The sequence below is a fragment of the Lycium ferocissimum genome, chromosome 10, assembly GCF_029784015.1.
Source record: "Lycium ferocissimum isolate CSIRO_LF1 chromosome 10, AGI_CSIRO_Lferr_CH_V1, whole genome shotgun sequence".
NCBI lineage: Eukaryota > Viridiplantae > Streptophyta > Magnoliopsida > Solanales > Solanaceae > Lycium > Lycium ferocissimum.
Window position 1 is genome coordinate 25,932,107 of NC_081351.1, and position 21,458 is coordinate 25,953,564.

A 21,458-nucleotide genomic window follows, 5' to 3' on the forward strand; every position below is an offset into this window, starting at 1 on the left:
TTATTTTGCTTCTTTGGAATTTAATTCATATAAAATCTTATATTTCTTACGATGAATTCCACTATTTAGACGAATCCTTTTACCACGAGCTTTATTCTGATCTACCTAACTTTAGATCATAAAATAGTTAATAAAACAAAATGGAACTGAAAAGCTACTACCTTATTGAAGAAAATAAAAAATAAAAAAAAACTACTACCCTTTTTCCACATGATTCATTAGTGCGGCCAATGGGTGATGGGAAGCGGAGCTAGACACCAAGGTACGGGGTCCGACGAATTGAGTAATCTTTGTTCAAATATTGTGTTTATCTTACAAATTAATATAATAATATGTATAAATTATTAATTTAGAACTCAGTAATTTAAAAGGGCTAAAATTATGAATTTATAGATTTAAAATTCTGACTCTGCCTCCAGATAATGCCATGTTTACTGTTTAGTCTCAAACCGTCCCTAATTGAACTTCAATTCATGAACTCTAATTAACAAGAGCATTTGAACCTTTGTTATTAATTGTATACACATTGGGTTTTCACTAAAATTAGCAATTTGTATAAAAATTAATGATATCACGCGTAACCATAGTAATAAAAATTCGTATACAGCAACTCTCACATTGCAAAGAAAAAGATATCGTTCAAATTTATATTGCACTCTTTTCTTTTTAGTCAGTTCTAAATAGAATGACACTTTTTTATATTGAGTAACAATTTAAATTTAAAGTAACAATTTTACATTTATATTTTATTGAAATGATTTATAACCACACAAATATCTATGACTCATTTTAGACCACAAACTTCAAAAATCTTCCCTTCTTTCTTAAACTCTGTGTCAAGTCAAACATGCACCTTCATATAAATTGGGACGAGGGAGTAATAACTAAGAAAATTAAATATCATTCTTTAATAAAATTTTAGCATAGAATTTCAGAATCCAAAGCAAATGTGTCAGTTAGTTAAAAGAAATAATAAGTCCAAAGTACTTCGCAGTTTCTAGCTAATAATAAAAAATCTATTTTGTTGCAAAGATATGGACTTCAAAAAAGATAGAGCATAAAGATCAAAAAAGATAGAGCATAAAGATCCTATTAATTAAAACAATGAAATGGTCATTCTCTTGATGGTTTTATAACTTTAAAGCGTTGTCGGGAAAAAAAAACTTTAAAATGTTGGCTTTTTCCACGTGGATGCATTTGAAGCTAACATAAACACTTTATTAGTTGTGAAATTAATTGGTGATCTTTCGCTGTATATATGGTTGGACACATTAGAAAATTAACTAACATAGCAAAAAAGTTAAGACAATTCTCTTTTTTCGACAAATCTTGCTTTAGATTGTAATTGTACATCTAAACTAAGCTTATAAGTAAATACGTGTCGAAGATGTAGTTTAACAGCACTACATTATGGATTAAATGAAATCAATATAAAACTTACAAATTAAAGTACAAACTACAAGTGCTACTTCGACTATCATTGGTCCCAATTATTCTTCAGAGGTGCATTATAATACTGTAGTTAGTGGACTAATGATATTCATATAAAGTATACGTTCTCATAAAGTACCTTATAATTAATGTATACAAGTTTAAAGTAACAAAGTTGTATCTTTAATTTTACATGTATCTCATAATAAGATCTGAAAAGTTATTAAATAATACGTAAAATGAAAACTAATAAGAAGGAGAGATAGCTAGACAGTAGAACCATGCAAAAAGGTGATGGATGCATGGCTATTCCTGGTCGTTCATTAATTCATATTAAATTTTACTCACATCAGGATATAAATTAGATATACTTATAATAATCAGGTAATTTAGAAAGCAAATACACAAACAGACACACATATAGTCTACATCTTCACAGACACGTCTATTTCATTCTGAGTCCCTCTTCTAGACAATGTCTAAATCAATATTACATCTTTCGTGCGGATCAAAACTTACCCGAGAAGGAATTTCGCTATCTTAGAACTGTTATAGTTACAACCACTATACATCAGGGCTTCGCTTGTTGTCTCTCCTACTTTAGGCGGCAGTGGTTATGCGTCAATTCCCATAGATGTTCTTATAACTTCGCGAAGACCTATGTTTTTGGTAAACAACTCTGCCGCTTGGGTCTCTGGTTTCAAACTCAAGAAAAAATAATCGGAGGAAATATAATTATTTTCTCTGTCCATTTTATATGATAAAATTTGAAAAGATGCAAAGATTAAGATGTTAATTTTACTAATGTATTGCAATAATGGTGGTAAAAAAAATAATTAAAGTAGAGCTTGAAAAACTAAACTTGAAAGGGGAAAACATCAATTTATTGTTCAACAGAAGATTTTGTATAAAATGTATATATACATTAAACTGAAATTAAATCACTAAAAAGGACTTTTAATGGGGCGGTGATGTTCTTGCAGCTTCTTTGTTTGCAAGAGACATGTACATATCAATGGTGTTTTTTTTTCTTTCTTTTTGACAAAAAAAGGGTGAAAGCTAATGGAAGCAAACTAATTAAAGTGTATCTTACTAATTAATTTACAATATCTTGTGTATCATAACACGTACAATAGAAATGCATTATTAATTTGTTCCCATTTGCTGTTGTTGTTGTTTTTTTTTTTTTTTTTTTTTTTTCAAGTGAAGTGATAAGAGTACTTTATCCCATAATTCAAACAAGTTATCAACGAAGTCATTAAGAATGATTTAACTACTGGAAAAATATTTTAATTTGCCGCTACTATATATTGTATGAAAATATGTGGATCGGAGTCCTAAAGAATACCGATGAAGAGGAGTACTTTAAGTTTTCCATATTAACAATGTAAACAATATTTAGATAAGTCGGTTACGTAATTGTATAGTGATTATTACAAGTACATATTTAAGTAAACATTACTCATTAACTTAATATAAATGGTAACAAATATGTAATGATAAGTTAATTTATACTAATTATGTAAAATATCTTTATTTAGTGTACTTAAATTCTAAGGGTACCAATAATAACAGTAACATATCCAGAGTAATCCCATAAGTGGAGCCTAGGGAGGGTTTACCCCTACCTTGTGAAGGTAGAGAGATTGTTTCTAAGAGCCAGCAAAGCATACATATAATAAAATCAAGTATGGAAAGAAAAAGTATAGCAGTGAAGCAATCATGCTACTGCTGAACATAACAAGGAATTTGGATATATATATATATATATATATATAAATCTATTTACACGTATATCTCAACACCTCATATTTATATCATTGGAAAAATTTATGCAACTAATTAGACCATCTTAATTTTGTCAATATATTAGCTAATTAAGTTATAGTTTCATAAAGCTAAGTAAGAGAGCATGATGAAGAAATCATTAATATTAGTAAGTGGAACTGATGTTTTTCCATTAACATGTGCCCAAGTCTTCACAATTACTTCTCCATGAAGAAAGAATCAAAAAGAAAAAGGAAAACCACGAAGTTACCAAATATAAATGTAAATGCTACTTAACAGTTTCAGAATATACTTGTATGGTAAACATTGATATGGTAAATGACGATATAATTAATCATTCACAAATTGCTGACTCGATTTGCTAAATAATTAGTCGATAATTGTGCAACAAAAAAGATATACATTATAATTAAAGATTCTTTTGACACACAACTAGTATAATTTAGCCTATGATTGCATATTAGTTATTGTGTAATTACCTTAAATAATTTTTACGTGGTCTCATAAAATAAACTAACGGGGGATTGAGATCTACTAAACTAAATTAAATTTCTGAATCTAGACTTACTTTTGACTACATTAAAATAAGGAACATACTTTTTTTCTGACTCCTATAAATAGGCTCAAAATATTCCTCTATCTACTCCCTCTTCTCCGACAGAGAAATTAAACACAAAAGAACTTGTTGCAAAAGACAGAATTCCCTCTCCATAAACTGTACTATAAGGTATTTTTTTTTTCTTTTTCTTTGTATGTGATGTGATTTCCTAGTCTTAATTGTAGCATATACTTTAGATAAGCGACATGTGTTTTGGTTCAATTATCAAGTTACTACAGCCATATATGTGAATTTTCTTGAAAAGGGGCGGGTTGTTTAATTAGTAGTAGTAGTATTTCTTTACACTGTTCTTCAGACATGCTTGCTGTAAACTTCACCAAATTAAAAGTATCAATATTAACAACTATGTCTAATTAAAAGTATCAATATTAACAACTATGTGTAATTAACAGTATCCATATTAACAACTATGTCTAATTGTAAAGAAATGGCTATTGGACATAACTCCACACGAAAAGAAATAGTTATATGAACACATAATCTCAACACCAAAAGAAATAGTTATATGAGCAAGGATCAATGAAGTAAGTGAAAATCTTGAAGATCAAAGTCCAACTTCTAGCATTGACAAAAAAAAAAAAAACAAAAAAAAAAAGGCTTAGTCCTCCCGACCATCTGCGTATGTCTTGGTGTGAAACGAGTTACTATTAATTACTTGTGGGGAGATATGTAGTGGTAAAATAATCGAGATACATATCAGTTGGTTCGGACACTGCTGTCATAGGAAAAAATGAAAGATACGGACTGTTCTTATTGTGACATTTAGATCAATTATTTGTTTCAGGTTGATTAAAGATATGGGATTGCCAAGATTCTCATCGACTGAATGTGAAAATGCTTTCTCAATTGAGTATACTTCTTGGCTGGTCAGTCTTTTTTTCATTTTTATACTCTAATCTGAAGGGGAAGATGTTAATTCTGATTATTATATATTAGTAGTACTAACTTTGAATTTTATTTTTATACTCTAATCTGAAGGGGAAGATGTTAATTCTGATTATTATATATTAGTAGTACTAACTTTGAATTTTGAACAAATTAATTTCTCATTCAGATGGAGCATCCTTCTGCATTGGATAAATTTGAAGAAATGACGAGCATAGCTAAAGGGAGAAAAATAGTAATTTTCCTGGATTATGATGGCACCTTGTCTGATATTGTGCCCAACCCTGGAGAAGCTTTTATGACTGAGAAGGTATATTTAAGCTCTCTCAACTTTAATTTACTAGTCTTACTTTTTGTATTTAATTGTCTCAAAATTGTATTCACATTTCTTATAAAAAGAAAACTGTATTTAGAATAGCCAAGTCAAAAAAGATCATCGGACCAACTTTTTTTAAAGGAAGTTCAAGATTTTCATAATCTCATATTCTCCTCTTTTTGACCAACAACAACATACTCACTTAATTCCATAAGTGGGTCTGAGGAAGGTATAGAATGTATGCAAATCTTTTCATGAAAGAAAGACTGTTTCCAATAGATCATCGCCTCTTTCTCCTCTTTTTGATCATCCTTCTTTAAATAGAATAAGGTTTCTTACTCTCGTCTTATTATTTCATTTCTAGTCAAGCTAAGACATTTAATTTTAAAAGTAAAAGAGGGAGTGTGAATTACTTAATTAAAGTGCATTATATGGAACAAAATAGGATACACACACAGAGAGTGTGTGTAGTTCTTTATTTTTGTTTTTATTTTGTATATTTGTTTGAGATTAGTTTATATGAAAACACATGATCGTCGTTGAAAATTTATATAAACGGTCAGGGAAGCCGAATCTATGCCACTAGCTATAGACAAGACTTATTAGCTTCAATCCAGATCCTCTTACTTATATGTTCAAAAAATCACTTATTCTGTATAACTGATATTCTATCGGCCCTTCTGTATTAGGATCTAAAACGCATAAACTTAAATACTAAATCTGCCTTTGTTACCCTCTTAAATTTATTTGGAATTACGGCACAATTGTTTTTGCTCTAGCACTACATTTTGTACTCCTCAAGAGAAGAAGAAGATGGCATGCACATTTTTTGAGGGCATATATAACTTTTATAATTATCGAATTACTATGGCATATTGATATTATTATTGATAAGTTAGGGTTTCATATAAATTGCAGATGAGAATGGTGCTACGTGAAGTTGCTAATCGCTTTCCTACAGCAATCATTAGTGGACGAGAACGAGAAAGGGTAAATATTTTACACACTTTAATAAATCCTAGACACAGAAAATGAAATTATTCAAGTTATTATAATTAATCCTACTTATTCTTTTTTTTTTTGGGGGGGATTTTAGGTACAAGATTTTGTACAACTGAAAAATGTGTATTATGCTGGAAGTCATGGGCTAGATATTGAAGCTCCCTTGGATTCAACAAATTTTGATGAAATGGTTGTTCTTTCTGCAACGAATTCTAAGTTGTTTTGTGTGTATTCTGTGAAACTCCAAGGTTGTTAACTTTTTTTTTTGTTGTTGGTGTTCTTTTTTCGGAATTTTAGGATAATAAGGTTGTTCTCTACCAACCGGCAAAAGAATTCTTGCCTGAAAAACGTAAGGTATGAGTGCATGGGGTTTGCATATAATTAATCAGAAGAAATAATGTTTGGGATTTTTTCAATAATTGTTTGTTTCTTTCTCTTAACATTTTTGCCCCTATGTGCTTCAATTATTAGGTTCTTAATATCTTGAGTGAGAGAACCAAAGGTATTAAAGGCGTAAATATTGAAGACAACAAATTCTGCATTTCTGTACACTTTAGGCATGTTCACACAAAGGTATATTTTTCTTCATTAAACCTTTAATTGCATGTGAAAATTTTCAATATATTACCTAGCTTATGAACACATGCATAGGTTCAAATGTAAGAGTTTCGTGCTAAGAATCTTGCGGACTGAATTAAAAAAAAATAATAATTAAATACTGAATCCGTCTCTAGATCTAGCGAAGGGTGGTCACAAGTTAAACACTAACCCTTTTGCCGTAAAATTATATTACTGTACGTATAGATTATAGATTACTTATACGTATATGTATTAAAATCTTGAATACATGTAGCGAAATTTCTAATTTTGTCACCGTCTCTCTATTTATTAACTAAATATATGAACTCTAAATATGGCAGGACCTTGGCACACTTGAGAATGTCATTGCAGTTGTGTTAGAAGAATACCAAAACTTTCGTGTATCAACTGGAAAGAAGGTAAAAGAAGATCACTGAATTTGTTAAATATTTGTATGTGTCATATCTAGTTTAAATTAATTGATTATTTCAAGCTAAATTAACAAGAATATATCAAACATTTGTTTTGGTGAATAGGTGTTTGAGATTCGACCAGATATTATGTGGAACAAAGGTCACGCATTGGAGTATTTCTTAGAAATTCTTGGTTTTGGAAATTCAGATGATGTCCTCCCAATATATATTGGGGATGATCGAACTGATGAAGACGCTTTCAGGGTAATTAATTAATAAATTGCTCCTTTCTATTTCACATGTAAAACGAAAAGTTCGTGTATGAAAGTCAAAGCATCCACTTTTTTGCTTGAATCAAACAATACTTTTCAGTTTTTTAAAACAAATTAATATAGCACACAAAGTACTCGATTATAATTTCTTATAATAAAAGATATTTCAAATGAAATTGCTTCACTAGCCAAGTGATAAAATTCTCGTACATTTAAATTTAAATGGAGCGTACGTAGGAGGTAACATTCATGACCATAAGTGTTACTTATAGTATATTATACTCCATAAAATTTCTTCTCCAAATTTATGAATGATTTTTCTCTTTGCATATGTTGGATATGTCTTCTGTCATATCTATTTTTTTTTTTTTAAATGATTTTACTCTAAGTTAATATATGAAATACTTGCAGGTATTAAGGAAAAGAGGACAAGGTTTTTCAATAGTTGTTTCTGCTGCTCCAAAAGACACCAAGGCTTTATACTCTTTACGTGAACCAAAGGAAGTTATGGAGTTTTTGTTAGGTCTAGTGATTTGGAGCAATAGTACTACTTCGTAGATTTAAGTTATTTACATGTCTTCAACATAATAGTTAAGTGATCAAGAGGTCATAATTCGAACAAAGTTCTCTATAAGTCTTTTTTGCTAAATGCTATCATGAATGTGATTTATAAGTTGTGTTTGATAAATGCGTTTAACAAGTTGCATTTTTTAAAAGTGTTACGTTCGACCAATGCAATTATAAGTCACGTTTGACGAAGGCAGTTATAGTATCATTTCCTATATGCAATTTATAAATCGCATTTGCCAAATATTGCTGCATCCATTGCTACTAATGTTTCGCGCCATTTTGGATAATATCTCTCTCTTGTCGCTCCCTCTGTAATTTGCCATTTTCAACGGCAAACAAAGCCTTGTCTGTAAAGGCAAAAGGTTGCTCTGCAATCGATTACAGAATGAGGCATTGTGATGCACAAAGAATGTACAGACGAACAATATCAAAATAACAAATAATGAAAAATAGAGAAAAAGGGGAGAGTATTCTTACTAATAAGTAATAATATCTTTCCAACTCCTCAAATTGTGGTACAATCTCAAAAAAGAGCATGTTAGAGGTTTGGGGGAGCATAGAATTTGCATGATTTCACATAATTAGAAATAGTCATTAAAATAAAATAAAATAATTATCCTTGCCTGATTACAAGTATGGATAACAAAATCCAAAAAGAAAATGAAAACTAAAGAGGAAAAAAAATTGCAAATGCAATACAAAGACAATAGTCACTTGATGTTATTTGAATTTAGAAAACAAAACATGAAAATGCAACATATCTCAACATCAATTGTCCAACAAATATATGAAATTTGACATCTATTGCATTTGGAGCTTTTCAATCCAATAGTTGACAATTTGCTCTTTCCACAAGTTGTTCTCAAGGCACAACTCATAAAAGCTTACTTTTCCTCCCACTTCAACTGTCAATGCTGTTGTACTTCTAGTGCCATAAACCCCCTACAAATTTACACCACAAAAACAAGTTGCTGAAACATTTTATAGTAAGAAAGAAAATGCATGAAATTTGATTATCAAAATGTCAATTTTCACAAGTCTCTATCATAGAAAGCACACTTCAATCTCAAACTCGTTGGAGCTGATTATATCACTTGTACTTATTGGACAATTTATCATAAGTTAATTATTTTTATATTGATCGTCAGTTTATTTTAACCTTTATCATTCTTCAAGTTTAAAACTGAATAAATAAATTATTCATATTGCTGAAAAATATCAATTACCAATGGAGTGTCTACTTCGACAAATATGGAGCTAAGTCCCAATTCCCAATCTGAAGAACAAATACGAGGCAATTTGCTTTTCTCAGCTTGGGTGGTGTCCCTCATCAAGTTTTCTATCATCTCTTTGACGCTAATTTGTTCATTACTTGCTCTGTATACATCCAACATTGTTTTAAAATTCAATTTCAACCTCTGAGCCTGAAATTAACAATCAAATATAGAAAATAAACTTCAAATCACATGATAAAATAAAATAAAATATGACAATGATTATTAGTCATAGCTACTTAAATTGAAGTCGGGGTTTTCAAGTAGCACAATCGCCAAACAAAAGAATGGATGTACTGTGTAGTATATTACTGTAGTATATAAGCGACAATCTAAGAAATTTTGTCATCCTCACAATACCAATTGATCCTATGAAGCTCCTCCACGTGGATTTCACTTTTAACTTTTGAATTCTCATTTTTTTGCCTCGTTCATTTTCTTAAGACAATCCACGTAGGCCTTTTTAATTGGTGTAACTTTATGGTTTTTTCTTATCTTTTATTTCATCTGTCTCAATTTATGTTGCACCCTTTCCTTTTTAGTCTGTCCTAAAAAAAGTTACCTTTTTATAATTAGAAACAATTTAACTTTAAAATTTTCCTTTTGCCTTAATGAAATGATTTACAGTACTCACAAGTGTCTAATGTTTGTTTTAGACCACAAATTTCAAAAGTCTTCCTTTATTTTTTAAGCTTTGTGCCAAGTCAAATGGTGTCACATAAATTATATATATATATATATAATATTAGAAACACATATATTTCAATTATCATTTTGAAGAAGTTATAACTATCTTGAATTTTAGTGATTGTATAAAGTCATATTGTATTCGTGTTGAATCATTACGATTCTCTTGTAATTGATTTTTTTCCTAACTAATTTTTTTAAACTGTATAAGAAGATTTTGTGAACAATTTTATCCATCACCTTTGAACGATCTATGATGTATTACAAATACTAAAAGTAAAAGTTATTAATTGGTGTCATATAGTGTTGAAAATGAATGTAGTATTATCAGTCAACACAATCTTTTTTTTTTTTTAAATCTCTTATTTGGTTAAATAAGAATGAATATTTTTAAGCACAAAAAATATACATGAAGAATTAAATTGATTATTGAGGTTCATTTTATGGTTTTATCTTTCCCTTAATTTCGTTTAAAATTAAGCTTAAATCGCCATATTTAACTAGCATAAAACCTTGTCACATAAAATTATGAGTGAAACTAAAACTTAATAAATACCAAAATAATTATTTCCATTTATACTAAAAAAATTAGGGAAAATTTCATAAATATACAAGTTGGTCACTTACATTGCAAAAAAATAACCCAAAACTTACATTGCAAAAAATAGCCCAACATATACAAATACTTATACCAACATATACAAATATATACAAACATATACAGAAAATTTGGGTCATTTTTTGTAAGAATTGAAAAAATGGGTTACTTTTGGTAGCATTGTTACCCTAATTGACATACAGCGTAATTTTCTCAAAAAATTAACTGCACACAAATTCATAAAAATGCTAATGTTTTTCAATTTATGATCCTCACCGAATCGTAATTATTTTCATACTTTAAATCATGTTATTCATAGAATATTGAATTTTTGCTTTCCTTTGTATCTATTAAATCTCCTTCCAAACTTCCTCATAAATAATTTTTTCTTTAAAAAAAATATTCAATTTGTGACTAGGAAACTAATAATTTTAAAGACTTATCAACAAGAAAAGATTAATGTAACATTAGATTAAGTTAATTATGCAGTAGAAAAATGTGACACAAGTTATATTTTCTTAATTAAAATTACTATTTTTATATGATGAGTTTGGGCCCGGTGTTAGCACGGGCCTCAATGCAACTAGTGTATATAACAGCCATGTATAATTAATATATAGGAATTTTTACGTGTTATAGCTACTTCTAATACATAATTAGTGATAATAACTACCTTTTATTTTAATTACTAATAATAACTAAATACTTTTCTAATTTAACTATTATAGCTACACAAGAATTTTTGAATTACCATTTCACAAATACACCTAAAAATTAGCACCCCCAATCCCATATCCCCTTTTAATGGTAACAATATTAATCACTTAATATACATTACCATTCTTTCTCCTTTTTCATAACTTCTTACTTTTATGATCGTCTTCTTCCTCTCTTCACCCTTCTGCAAAAATTTCACTTTCATTCTCACCAATCACGAAGATTCGTCGTATTCTTTCTTTTTCTTTTTTTCAAAAAAAAAAGGAAAAAGAAGCCTTAAAGTACTCACGTTCTATCCCATCTCCTTTGTTTCGTGAAATTTTCGCTATTTGTGTTATTATTCTTCCACAAAATCAACTTGGTGGAAGTGATTGTTTTTGCTTCAGGCCATGGTGGTGGTTATGGCAGCGCACACGAGAGAAGGGGAGAGAAAAAGTTTTTTAGGGTTTTGAGAAGACGAAAAATATATATATTTGTGTATGTTCTATGATATAACTACCAATTGTTGTGGTTGTTGGTGTATTTTTGTAAGTTTTTCTATATATTTGTGTATTTTGTTTAAATTAATTCCATCAGTTCATCTAGTTTTAAATACACGGGTGACGCAAATACATGGTAAGTTTCTATATATTTATGTATTTTGTTCAAATTAATCCCTTCAAATACATGGGTGATGCAAATTGTTACTCACACAAATACATGAGATTTAATTTAAAATACATGGGGTTTGATTCGAAACTTCAAATACATTAGTTATGCTATCAAATACATGGGTAAATAAAAAACGAAATCAATATTGAAAACTTCAAATACATTACCACTAAATACATGGGTGGTGCAAATTGTTACTCACACAAATACATGATATTTAATATAAAATACATGGAGTTTGATTGGAAACGTCAAATACATTAGTTATGCTATCAAATACATGGGTAAATAAAAAACGAAATCAATATTGAAAACTTCAAATACATTGGCTGTTGATTAATCGTGTTTGTTTTGTCAATGTATTTTCAGAGGTGTTGAAGATTTAATTTGAAATTTGAATTTTTACGTTTGAATGTTGAAGAATGCATGGAAGAAGAGAAATGTGTAAGGAAAGGGAATATTACAGGAGATTTTGCGGAAAAGAAGGTAAAAAAATATCTTAATTACTCATTTAATACCACCACCGTTACAGCCTAAAATAAAGGAGCCTGTTCCTTTTTTTTATCAAGCATGCTCATGTATTTGCGGCAACAAATACATGCGAAAACATACACAAATCAACCGATTTTTAGCTACGAATGGTAATATTAAAAAGGGTAGCTACAAATGGTAGGAAGCTACAATAAGGTAGTCATTTAAGAAATTTTACCTATATATAATTTATGTATGTCGGCTAGGGGCCAAACGGTCAAATGTGTAGAAAGCCCATTAAAATTCTTACCTTGGGCCAAGGAGAGTCCAGTTTTGCATTGGACAGCACATGAATACCTGGATGGACTTCTTGTATGACCATGGGCTCACCTTTGGGCCTGTTTGTTACGTACACCATTTTCTTAGTTTCAATGTCTGCTAAAATTAAATTAAATCCGTTGTATTCATTCCCTTCATTCACCAACTCCTTTGCAAACTCCATTGGACTTTTTGTGCTCTGCATATAACCATCAAATTTACAATATCAAATTATAAATTCGCCATTTACTACAATTTGAATCTCGATCTATTGACCATTGAGTTGTCCAATAAGGACGATTGTTAACATCTTTCATGTCTAGAGACGAACTCAGAATTTAAGTTTAGTGAGTTCGACTCATAAATTTTTAGCACTGAACTTATGATAACTCTGAATTTGAATTCAAAATTTAGTATTGGTTGGAATATTTCATGTCAAAAATCAAAAACTACATCCACCACTACTCATGCCAATGCCGTTGTAACTCTATTTTTTTTTTTTTTTTTTTTTTAAGCAGATGTACCAATTGGCAAGAGTCACAATAACTCATTTATTCTTAATAAATAAATCTTCAAAAGAGAGAAGCATAAACAATATAATTGAATTTTACCTTACTAATCCTGACGTAACCAATTAAATAAAAAAGTGTTTAACTTCCACAAATCGACAACTTCATTTTTTAACACCATTAGATAATTCAAAAGTAACTATATGTAATGAGTGAATCTAGTAACTTTCAAAATGAGGCAAGTAACTTTTTTTAACAAGTTAAATAACACCAATAACGTAATTTTTTTATTATGTTATCAGTAACAATAAGTTGAATATAATAATAAATGATATAGAGAAGAATTTAAGCTCAAGATATATGAATCAAGAAGGTTGATTTCTCATATTGTCACTCAACTAATAGTTATTATCTAAAAAATCTTTGATTCTAAACTACTAGTTTAGCGACGATCTGAGAAATCAACTCTGAATCAAGATGAAAGATCAGACATACTTGCTAAGGTCTTATGACCTTTTAACTTATATACGCTGATAATATAAATAATTATCGTACCTGAAGAAACCGGACAGGGAGGTCACCTCTGGTTTTGGCATGAGGAATAGTATCAACTTCCAAAACATTAGTAAGAAAAGCCAATTTACCATTTCTTGAAGAAGCCAACCAAGTACCACCACCAACTTCATCTCTACCACCAACAATTTCTCCACCTTCCCATCTATGAACTGCCTTTGTTGGCCTATTATGATATTCATCTCTGTTAAGCAATAACACTAATGAATATCTACTATCACCTTGCCATATAAACACTGCTATGCACATTCTATTTTGGTACTTGTAAATATTTTTTCTTCTCTAAACAATAAGAATAAGAAGATGAGGGAGTAGTCACATGGTTTATATAGTAGTTCTAACTCTAGAAGCTACACTAAAGTACTTGATTTTAATTGACGGCGGTATTCTTGATTCCATATGCTGCCAGCGGCGGTTTCAATTAAATTTAAATATTTTATGGACTCTGGGTGCAGAAATAACGGTATATTACTGTGTAGTGTGAACATAAAAATTGTGATATTTGAAAAAATTGAAAAATGATATCTAAAAAAAGGGAAATTTTTTAGACATGTATTTAATATGAAAATAACAGAAATTTTATGAGTAAAAAAGGAATTCACTTTAAAACTGGTCAAAATTCACTTTTTCAAAAAGTCAGTTTAATATATTATAAAACGTTGTTTTGATTTTTTTTGGAAAAAGGCCAAAAAAAAAAAAAAAAATGTCCATAAGGGCCCTATTTAACTCTAGCTATTTATTATATTATAGTACGCAGTTTTAAGTTAGATTTAATGGAATTCAATATTTACTCTGGAATTTATATGTGTGTGTGAACAAATAGCAAATTTTGAACTCATAATTTTAAGACATGATGTATGGAGTTTAAATTTAGAATTTGCTATTATATCCGTAATAACTATTTTTTTTTGTAAATATAGAATTCGATTGCAAAATATTGAATTTTGCAAATTTTACGAACCCTTATAACGGATGTTAATAGCGTTTGTTGGTCATCTTTTTACTATGTAATTAAAAAATTACTATATTAAACAACATACTCAGGTGTAATTAATAAAGCGGGAGTGCGGAGAGGGTAGAAAGCACACATCCTTTTCACTCGTACCTCGACGTTGTGCAGAGGATGTTGTTTCTGATAAATCCTCGGCTCAAAAATAACTATTATCATTTAATTTTAATTTTATAAATAACTATGTAATTGGAGCATTTTTTGTGCCATCAGGTGAAGGATTGAGCAACCAATTATATTTTTCATCTTTCACCGCTAATGCTACATAGAAATACTTAATTACTATTAAGAATAGGACGGCACAATAATTAACTAGTACTATATCCTTTGTTTGGTTATTATTCTTGTAATGGTTTTTCACCAAATACATGTGCGCAAAGATGGAACAATTCTTATCTCTCTAATTGTTATCGACCTTTTCGCGAGATATATACTACTACTATGAATTTATTACAAAAGAGAATGATGTGTTTGTTTACCAATTTGGCAATTTGGATAAGTGTTGAACTGCTTTTTTGTCCTATAGTATTACCAGATGCTGTGCCTTTTTTATTTGTTTTTGTGTGCCTGGTTTTTGCATATATAACCAAAAATCACAATACCGTCTTTATACTGGGACGCGGCAAAAACTACTGCTAGCTAGTAGCTCCTAGTTCAAGACGCCTTTACATCTATAGGGCATTTCATTTAGTTCTTTTGTTTATTTATATTTTAGCTATTATCCATTCATAATTAACAATAACTTCATTGTTAATTAAATTGCTTAGACATGTAATAATAATACTATAGGTATTTACTGTATTGGGTAAAATTTGGAAATTTCAAGTAGTCGTATCGGCTGTTGACACGTGGTAGTGGAGTGACAAATCAAACTGGAGTCAGCAAGTGAGAGGCATCAGGCAAGCAGAGTTTGAGCTACCTATGCCCGAGGAAGCGACACCCCTTCGCCAGAAAATTATATTGTATAGATATGTGAAATTTTGGTTTTATACGTATATATACCGGTGTTGACATCCCTTGACACAAGTTGAAGGTATAGCTCAGTGGTTAAGGAGTTGCAAAAATTTCCTACGGTCCCGTGTTCAAACCTGGGTCATGACATATCTATATTTTTTTACGCCCCTTAATATAAATCCTGGATTCGCCACTGCGGGCAAGTATGCATGGCTAGTGAAGGAACTGGCCTTGTTTGTAGCCTCCGGAGATGATGGCTACGAGGATCCAAGGAAGCGTGCTAATTTACCAGTCATGTGCGAGGAAGCCCAGCCAGGGGCGAATCCATGTATTAAAAATGGGTCACGTGAACACATGGTCACCCGACTAAACTCGATATATTATGTATATAATTCTTAAAATATATCTAATATTAACTGAATGAACACATGGTTAAACTATCTTTGAATGGAGCACAGGCTAAGTGCTACCTTTAATCCCTTAAGGTAGTGGGATCGAACCCAACTAAATGCACTTTTGTGTCTTGTTTGTTTTTTTTTTTTTTTAAAAAAATTCTAAGGTGAACTTATTCTCTTGAAATCCTGGATTCGCCTCTGAGCCTAGCAGACAACTGTTACGGAAGATCCCGAGACTTTCTCCAGTTATTATTACGCATTATTGCAGACATTCATATTTGTAATTAAGAGGGCATCATTCGTGGACCATGTTTCTCATAGGCCAACTATAAATAGGGGTCTAAGTAGCCAATACATTTTCTACATCTAGAAAAGTTCTAGGTTGTGGACAGAGAAATTTCATTCATTTATCGTGACGATTCATGATTACTAGTCAGGGGCGGAGCCAGCTTATGTCCAGGGGGTCCCTCGGTGAAAAATTACAGTGTATTTTCAAAGTTAAAATTATTTTATTATGTCTATATAGTAGATGTTGAACCCCCTGACTTCTTCGTATATTTACCTCTTTGGAATTTTTGAACCCCCTGGATGAAAATCCTGGCTCCGCCACTGTTACTAGTGTTGTAAGTCGTGATTACTACCATCCCCTTCCGCAAAAATAAACCCCTTAATCTCAAAACGAGTATTTATATTGAAATATTACTTCATTTTCTCATGAAGTAATAAATTACAAGGAGCGGAAAAGGATGTCTACGCAAAGTAGGTTTCGTCTCTCAAAAATTTAAGGTATATAACTCTCCTACGAATTGGATAATTAAGGTCCTGATTAAAGGAAACGAGAAACTAATGAAATAGTAATTTTGAGGTGATTAATAATATTAAATCTTTCAGCCTTGCACCGATTATATTGGTTATATAAACTTTAAAACACGCTAAATTAAAGTAGTCACTAATATGGTTGGCACATGTTAGGAGAATTGCATGCATGTGCCAAATTATTACTATTCTACGAGTTACAAAACTATGAAATTGGTCCCATTTAACCGTAAAGTCTATATCATTTACTTTATAAGGAGCCGCTCCTAAATGAAAAGCTAGTACAAATTAAACCTCCCATGTGACAATTAAAGTTGGTAACCAATCATTTTATTAATTTCTCTCTTTTGTTGCTATCTTATATATTGTACTAGTGTTAGTTTCTCACTTAGCTTCTACTCAACAAACTTTTCAGCTATTCATTAATCTGGCCCAAAAAAAAAAAAAAAAAAAAAAAGGCCCCCCACCTTATGTCATTCTTTTAATTTAACTTATAGTATCTGGAATTTGAAATTTAAGATTTCCATTAACGACTTCAAATTAATATTCAATAATAACTGAATTCATAATTAAATAATTATAGATACTTAACATATTTCTTAATACATATTCAAGATCTCGGTTAAAACTACTCGGTTCCTGTGAAACCATAGCTTGTGCTATCGATTCGCAATTCGCCATTGCTTATAGTATACACTAAAAGTGTAATTTATATTATACACTATCAGTACAGTTTTAACTTGATATAGTAGATCACTTAATTTATATTTATATTACTGAATTAACTTGTTATAGCGAGTTTTATATTATATATTTTAAGAGCCCATTTGCTTATAAGCTGGTCAAATCTGCTTATAAGCCATTTTTAACTTATTTAAGTGTTTGATAAAAATAGAAAACAACTTACATTAAGTTAAAAAGTGCTTAAAATAAGCCAAAACCAAGAAGTTGCTCAACCCTAACCTTTTTTTTTTTTTGGCTTAAAAGCCATTTTGATTTGACCAACAACTTTACCCATTTATCCCTTATATTTTATGTTAATTCCAATACTACATTTCTTGAAAACCTTTTTAAAGACTTTTATCCAAACACGAATCGCTATTTATAAAATAACTTTCAGTACTTAAAAGTACTTTAAACACTTATGCTTAAAAGCCATTTTTTTTTCCAGCTAATTCAGACGGGCTCTAAGTCTTCTTTAATGATTGTACCAAACAAAGTTGCTGATTCTAGAGTGTTTTGATAATTAATGGAGTAAACAAAATAGACTGGATATTAATTCGAGTTAGTGTTGAAGCCCAGGAGTGTTTATTGTGTGAAGCTAACTGGACTTGTATGGGGTAAAAACGTATTTGAACCGGGTTTAGACTAAATTAATGGATACATGCCATGTGTACGAATATATGATAACATTACTTAACCATGGTTAGTAAATGTATATATTTACTACATTAAATTACTTAACTAAAGTAAATTACACTAGTTTGGTGCAAATACCCAGCGCGGGCGGTAAGTTTTTACCGACTTGTATGTGCTTGTATGACTATATGTCGCGTGTTACATGTTATTGTTGGTTTCACTAGTTGACTAGCAACACGTAAAGCACTGGGTTCTTTTGAACTGAAGTTAGGCAAATTTTTAAGAGACCTCGAAAATTTAGTACGACTCAACTCACCCCTTTTATGTCCTAATGATGAGCTCATAGAAGTTAAACTCCTGTTTTCCCTTTTTGTTGTTTGATTGTTGAACAAGTAGGGTTGCTATTTACTGTGGTTCCAAATAATATATACAGAAAGTTGGCTTGCTTTTTAGCTAGTTGTCATACATGCTTGTCCTCAATCAGCAATTAAAATTATTACTCATCACATGTACTTTTAACTTTAAGTTGGGCAAAATTAGCAATCTGAATTAGACTTTGCTAAATTCAGGATATTGCAAGTGTTGTAAGAGATTGGACGCATTTTCGTTCAGCCTATTAAATTGCTACTCTAATATCAGCAAATAGGTAGATGCAAATCCACGAAATCGAATCACCTATGGACGAAAGTCCCTTTTCTATTGCATAGATTCTAACTGTTGTTTCATATCATTAGCTTCAATCAATATATAATCAATGTTGTACTATATTGTTATTACTCAAAACTGTTGGAATATGTTTTAGAAGTGATTCAAAATTTAAAAGCACATTTGGCAAGACACAATTTATAATGAAAAGTTGTTACCCATTTTTTAAAGAATACACATATTCATTGTGAAAGCATGTCATCCGATCTTAAGGGGTACACCTATTCATGATAGGTGTGTTTCACTTTTTATAAATACTATCTCTCTGCAGAAAATCAACAACAACAAATCTAGATCTTTAGGCTCCTAATAGTTTTATCTCTTCAAGAATCCGTTTTTCTCTTTATTCTGAATTCTTACAAAAGCAGTTGAGAGATTAAAAGGATACTCCGGAACTTCTATTTGAGTGCACATTAGAAGATTTCTGAGTAGTTCATTATATCGTGGGAGTAGAACGTCATTTCTTATTTTGCACAAGGGTAGCGACAAAAATCTACTTTGAAGACAGCGCCATCTATAGCATGTCTTGAACCGAGCTTCCCAATTTCAACTCTGTCTCATGTTTATTGTGCTTACAATATTTTATTTGTCTCTTATCTGTTCTTCTTAATATGATCATCTCTAGTTTTCCAACAAAAACTCTCACCAAAACACTATCAATTATATTATATTATCATTTGTCATCGCTTTTACATCGACTAAAAACCAGAAAATCATCTATGAGATTTTTTTCATATAAAATATTTTGTTTTCCTAGTAACCTTAATAGGGTAAATTAGAAAGTGACAATTAATAACTTAAATAAACATCCTCTCTCTTTTGGGGTATAGGAAAGTCGATTGGGCAAGTGGCTGCCCGTAATTCTGTATTTGAGAGTACATACAACACACACACACACTGGCAAAAAAGAACAAAGATGAAATTGCACGACTTAGCCTTCAAATGGGCTGATCCTTATTTTTTTGTTTTTTAGCAATCAAACTTAAGTCTAGTGAGGCATGAGTTTTTTAAGGGCAAAAGTCTTGCAGGCATAATTTGTGGTTAGGATGCGAGGATATAAACTTATGCTCCGCAAAAAGTTATTTGTACAAGGGCCAGAAATTAAAGACCATCCAAAATAGGACAAAGCATAATTTGTGGTTAGGATGCGATTATATAAACTTATGCTCCGCAAAAACTTATTTGTACGAGGGCCAAAAATTAAAGACCATCACAAAATAGGACAAAAGTGACAATGACCCGATCAAAATTATAGTTTTATTTGGGCTGAAAATTGGCTATGATGATTGTCAGCCCAATACTAATATGAAGATGTTATGAAAATGGCCAAGTGGTCGCGGTGGAGAGCACGTGTGGAAAGTTATCAAACTATGTGTGGTACTCGAGGTAGCAACACGTGAGGGTCATTCGCACGAATGTGCCATCTTGGGGCGGTCTTTAATTTTTGCACCTTAAATTACTGGTCTTTAATTTTATCCTTCGACACTTTAAGTAACAAAAAGGTAATAGAAAATATTCCCGACATCGAAAAAAATTGGCTTACCTTTATCTATGATCCTAATTTCGCAAGGCAAAGTTTCATCCTGCCTTGTCCAGCATAATTTCTGTAGGAACTAAATTTTCCGGCATAAGTTGTGTAGTAACTAATTCGCTCGGCACTACACAACTTATGCCGAAAAATTTAATTTCTACAGAAATTATGCCGGACGAGGCAAAATTTTTTTATAAACTTATGCCTTGCGAATAAGTTACTACACAACTTATGTTGGATAATTTAATTCCTACAGAACTTAGGCCAGACAAGACAAACTTTGCCTTACGATTTTATTTTATTTTTGGGTAAGAAAACAGCGAATTCATCGCTTTTGCTGGGAATCGAACCTAGAATTTTTGGTTTCGTAGACCGTACGAATAAAGATACTTTGGCCCAAAAAATTTCATTAAATGAAGAAACAAGAGTAAAAATAAAGGCCATCGATTTGAGGGGCAAATATTAAAGACCAGTCCATATGAAGGGCAATCCGGGCAAAAACATGACACTTGAGACATAAATTGTGTATTAGGTATAACAACAAAAAAATAATTCTTCGTCCTTAACTGAAAGTCTCGAGTTTGAGCCGTAAAAATGAACTCAATTTTGATAGAGAGCGCTTTACTCTCTAAAGTGGTATTTTCAACACAAATTTGAATTAGGTAAACCCCAAAGCAGATTTCGAATAACACATGAGAAATAAGTAAAAACTCTATCTAAAATTCCTTCACCTCCCCTTTCTTTCGCAAAAGATTAAAAGAAAAGGTTATCCAAACTTGAATGCAATAAACTTCAAATAATTAAGTTCCAAATATTTTATTTATGTATTTATTTCTTGGAGTTGAATATCGAGCGTGAATAATATTTTTCGTTATATATCTTTGGAAAGTAAAGTCTCTTGTGGGAGAAGCAAATAATATTGGCTAATATGTAGCAACAGAAGTTGCATGAGATCATGAGTTATATACGACATATCTTAAGCTCGTCAACCGGGCCGGTTTCACCAGTTCAACGGT

The 21,458-nt window shown here is 30.9% G+C and overlaps 2 protein-coding genes across 2 annotated transcripts; one reads left to right on the forward strand and one right to left on the reverse strand.

Annotated features, from left to right (window-relative positions):
• The first annotated feature begins 3,865 nt into the window (after window positions 1–3,865).
• LOC132032995 (probable trehalose-phosphate phosphatase 6) lies at window positions 3,866–8,068 on the forward strand. Its single transcript, XM_059422829.1, has 10 exons — window positions 3,866–3,946; window positions 4,623–4,704; window positions 4,893–5,033; window positions 5,958–6,029; window positions 6,136–6,231; window positions 6,339–6,395; window positions 6,513–6,614; window positions 6,962–7,039; window positions 7,157–7,297; window positions 7,717–8,068. Exons 2-10 carry the CDS (start codon window positions 4,636–4,638, stop codon window positions 7,861–7,863), a joined length of 903 nt encoding a protein of 300 aa, XP_059278812.1. The 5' UTR covers window positions 3,866–3,946; window positions 4,623–4,635; the 3' UTR covers window positions 7,864–8,068.
• Window positions 8,069–8,453: 385 nt separating this feature from the next.
• Window positions 8,454–13,969, reverse strand: LOC132032996 (uncharacterized). Its single transcript, XM_059422830.1, has 4 exons — window positions 13,656–13,969; window positions 12,584–12,790; window positions 9,102–9,299; window positions 8,454–8,817 (listed from the first exon to the last, which is right to left on the reverse strand). The coding sequence occupies exons 1-4, from the start codon at window positions 13,920–13,922 to the stop codon at window positions 8,677–8,679; spliced, it is 813 nt and encodes a 270-aa protein (XP_059278813.1). The 5' UTR covers window positions 13,923–13,969; the 3' UTR covers window positions 8,454–8,676.
• Window positions 13,970–21,458: the final 7,489 nt, after the last annotated feature.